This window comes from Exophiala mesophila (assembly GCF_000836275.1).
Source record: "Exophiala mesophila strain CBS 40295 unplaced genomic scaffold supercont1.2, whole genome shotgun sequence".
Lineage (NCBI taxonomy): Eukaryota > Fungi > Ascomycota > Eurotiomycetes > Chaetothyriales > Herpotrichiellaceae > Exophiala > Exophiala mesophila.
Window position 1 is genome coordinate 1,764,700 of NW_015622505.1, and position 3,641 is coordinate 1,768,340.

At 49.2% G+C, this 3,641-nt stretch overlaps 1 protein-coding gene across 1 annotated transcript in view; it reads right to left on the reverse strand.

The window, feature by feature from the left end:
- Positions 1-2,880: 2,880 nt before the first annotated feature.
- The window catches only part of PV10_02484 (uncharacterized protein), a gene marked incomplete at both ends in the record, with an annotated part of 2,722 nt that continues 1,961 nt past the window's right edge, over positions 2,881-3,641 (reverse strand). Inside the window, one exon of the mRNA XM_016366807.1 lies at positions 2,881-2,896. Within this exon, the coding sequence (XP_016226325.1) occupies positions 2,881-2,896 (16 nt within the window). The remainder of the gene's footprint in view (positions 2,897-3,641) is intronic.

A 3,641-nucleotide genomic window follows, 5' to 3' on the forward strand; every position in this document is an offset into this window, starting at 1 on the left:
AGGAGCAGACTTGCTCCTGCTATTGAGAGGAAACTTCTCATGGCTAAAATTTGGCGATGCAAGACCAGCAGGGGCTCTACGAATTGAGTTGAAAGAGCCTGAAGCACGAAACCCCGGCAGTCTCAGGAAGCCTCTCAAAGATATATACGCTGTACTCAATCCATTTGCCGCTCTTTGCTCCACATCAAGGTTTTGACGACTAATGGTATCTACCAGGACTTATCTTGCACATATTTGCTGCTTGAGCCGTCGTTTTCGCGAGCCTATCTTCCCGCCTGCTAGACGGCTCACAAGAAATGGCCGGCCCGAGGTAGTTGGCCGTCGTATCGCGGCGCAATACGCGGTATCGAGCGTTGTATCGATTTGCCCGTTCTGGCGCGCTTACACCAATCCCATGGTCAAGAATTCCTCTTATCAGGATCCGGTACGAACCAGGTCGAATGACCATGCCTCAGGTACAGGCACCAGTTATCTCCACATGGGCTGCAATGCTTCGTATACCACGTGTACTGTCACGAGGACTGAGCATGTTCAATCCAATGAGTGTGCTGATCGACATGACAAAATGCATATACCGCTAGCTTGACAAGCCATAATGCCAAGACCGGACAAGAGCGGTTATGGGGTTCCAGCCTCGCGCACAAGTGGGGGGGATCCATATATTGTTGACATCAATGGCATAGTTCCTTATCTTTATGCACGATAACGCACAAAATGCATTCCCGCTTCTTCGTTTCCAAGCATTCTATCCCGGCGATCTCCCAGCGGTCGAGGCAGTAATGTGCTTCGACGAGAACACTTGACTTTGTCACCTTCCTGAATCAGCCATCTTCATGATACTTGCAGTGACTCCATTTTTATCGTGCCTCTCCGTCCAAGAATCTCTACATACCAAGGACGCGGATCCCCCCATATACGTACATCTTGGCTGTCTTGGTTAGCAAGGTTACATCCCGGTTGCACTTCAGGCATCCTACCTCACCTGCATTCCGGAATACGCAAAAATGCGAAGAGGGATCCATTGAGATCCATTTCTCACCGAACCTCGGTCGAGGATACCATCATCTCAGGTCGCGAGATAGATCAGCGATACCCTTCTGATCTTCCGGCTTTACCATGATAAACGACCCATTCCCTGAAAGGCTGACACAATCTTGCAGTCTTAATCTACCCCAGATCTCCACCTAGAAAGAAATCTGGGGTCATTCGCTAGATCACAACACACATCTGGGACATTCCGGTGGCCACCAATGGTGTCTACAGAAATGCCATTTTAATCGAGATGGCGGCAAGCCACTCGCATCTGCCGTTATCTGGAGTGCTTGGACGACTGTTGTCGCTGCAGGTAGAGAAAGATATCTCTGCCGCAAGCCTCCGAACTTCCAAGAAGCCAAGACAACTAAACCTCTCGACAGTGAATCCAAGAACACCCCACATACTCCACTGGAAAGGCGTGAGACCCTTTTTACGCCCTTGCATATGGATTCCTGCCTAACAAGTTGCCTATCTAATTGGAGAATTGATGTTTCTTATCTGTGGAGAACTCTATCCATATTGCTTGCATCGTTCACCAAGCATGCGCCTCACGCGAGCTCCATCAACGACTTTGCCATCGTTCTATAGCCACATTTGTAAGCTACGTCACTCCATCGACCCGATCGATCAGGTTGAACTCTCAGCACAAGGTTCCTTATTTCATATTCACCTCGCCACAAATCCCACCGGATCCTTGGCTACAGAACTCTAGGGAACAGATGGACGATCAGAGAACATCCAACTATTGAAGTTGCCCCCGCCCGAATCTAGGCAATAGCCAGGGTCGACATGAAAGATAACGAAATCTTGTGCGTAAACGAAACGACTCATGACTTGATCGATGACAAAACGCCGGAGACATTGTTGTAGGTCACCTTGAGTTTCTTGGTACCCAAAAGCTTCCCAAGATGTCTTCAGGGTAGATTGAGCTATAAAATCTGGCCTGTGGACTTCGCCGTTAGGTCGACTTGATCAATTGCTCCAGCTTGGAAACCCGGTATCAGTAATTTGGGTCCTCACGTTCGCTGCATCTCCATTCAATATCAGACAATTCGTTGTTCACCACACAAGATGCAATTCACACATGCCTTAACGGCGGTCGTCGCCATGATCGGCCTGGTTGCCGCAAAGCCAGTTGACATGGAGCTCGAGAAGAGAAATGCCACCACGCCCGTCACATACCTCGGATCCCAGAGCCGAATCCTTTGTAAGTTTGCATTGACAGAACCAAACCATGCCCAAGAAAAGCCCTGCTAACACATTCTCTTCTCTACTCATAGCCGGAGGTGCCACCGCAAGAGGTCTCGTCTACACTGCTGGTGTGGTGCCCAGTCTCAACGGCAGCATTGTCGAAGGAGGAATCCGCAACGAAACGGTAAGTGACTCATGACAACGCAATCACTATCGAGGTCGTCCTCTAAGTTTTATTTTTTAGGCACAAGTCATTGCCAACATCGCCGCGATTCTCGAGGAGGCCGGCACGTCCTGGGAATACGTTCTCAAGACCACCGTCTACCTCGCTAACATGAGCGACTATAGCGCGATGAACGAGGTCTATGCTGAGTTGTTGCCCGACCCAAAGCCCGCCAGAACCGCCATCGAGGTCGCTCAGCTGCCGGGTAACTTCTCCATCGAGGTCGAGGCCATTGCCGCTGTGCCTCACTACTAGAGTTAAAGGCTATATCATAGCATGAGAGTCCGAGTGACCATTCATAATTACCCAGCTACAGAAGTGAAATTACCTCCAAAATGCCGACATGATAGAGTCGTGGAGTGGTAATAGAGAGGGGGAGGTTGTACATAGAGTGCATAATAAAAGAGAAAAGTTACCTCCTATGATCATATCTAAGCATCCATCCTTCTGTGGATATACAGCCAAAGTGTCCATTTCTTCCTCTGATGAAATTGACCTGGACGTGGGAAGAAATGAAAGTTGATCGACCACTCAAGCTTTTGGATCAGAGACTACTGAGCCAACAGTCCCAAGTCCTGAGGTCCTAGTAGAAACGATCACATAATCATCTAGGCATCCACTGTTGTTCTTCACGATCGACAGGGGAGTTTCAACAGTAGACTTCCGAACCGTGAAATATCATGCAAGGAACAAAGTCGCATGGGGAATCCCTGGCTGCCACGCTACATGACATGAAACGATGTGACCGTCAGGGATGAGTTTAACATGAAGAATGCAGATCTTGATCCCATGTGGTTCCATCCTCGTCAACACGACCGATTGGACCACAATCAACAAGATGTGGAGGACACCTGGGAGACATGGGCCGAGACAAGAAGAGATCCTATTGGAAAACGAGAGAGAATGTTTAACAGATATGAGTGTTACGGGTATCATTCATCTTTTTCCAGTAGCCACTCAGAAGAACGAGCTACTGCTAACTAGGCGCACGCGAGCAAAGGCGAAGGCCAATCAATTGTAGAGTTTCGTTCCTCAACGCGTCGTCCTTGTTCGTCATCTATTTTCTTCTTTCTTCTTTAGACCTTTGTCTCTTCGACTACCCCCTGGGGCCTTCCCTCCTTTGTCTCTTCGACTACCCCCTGGGGCCTTCCCTCCTTTGTCTCTTCGACTACCCCCTGGGGCCTTCCCTCCT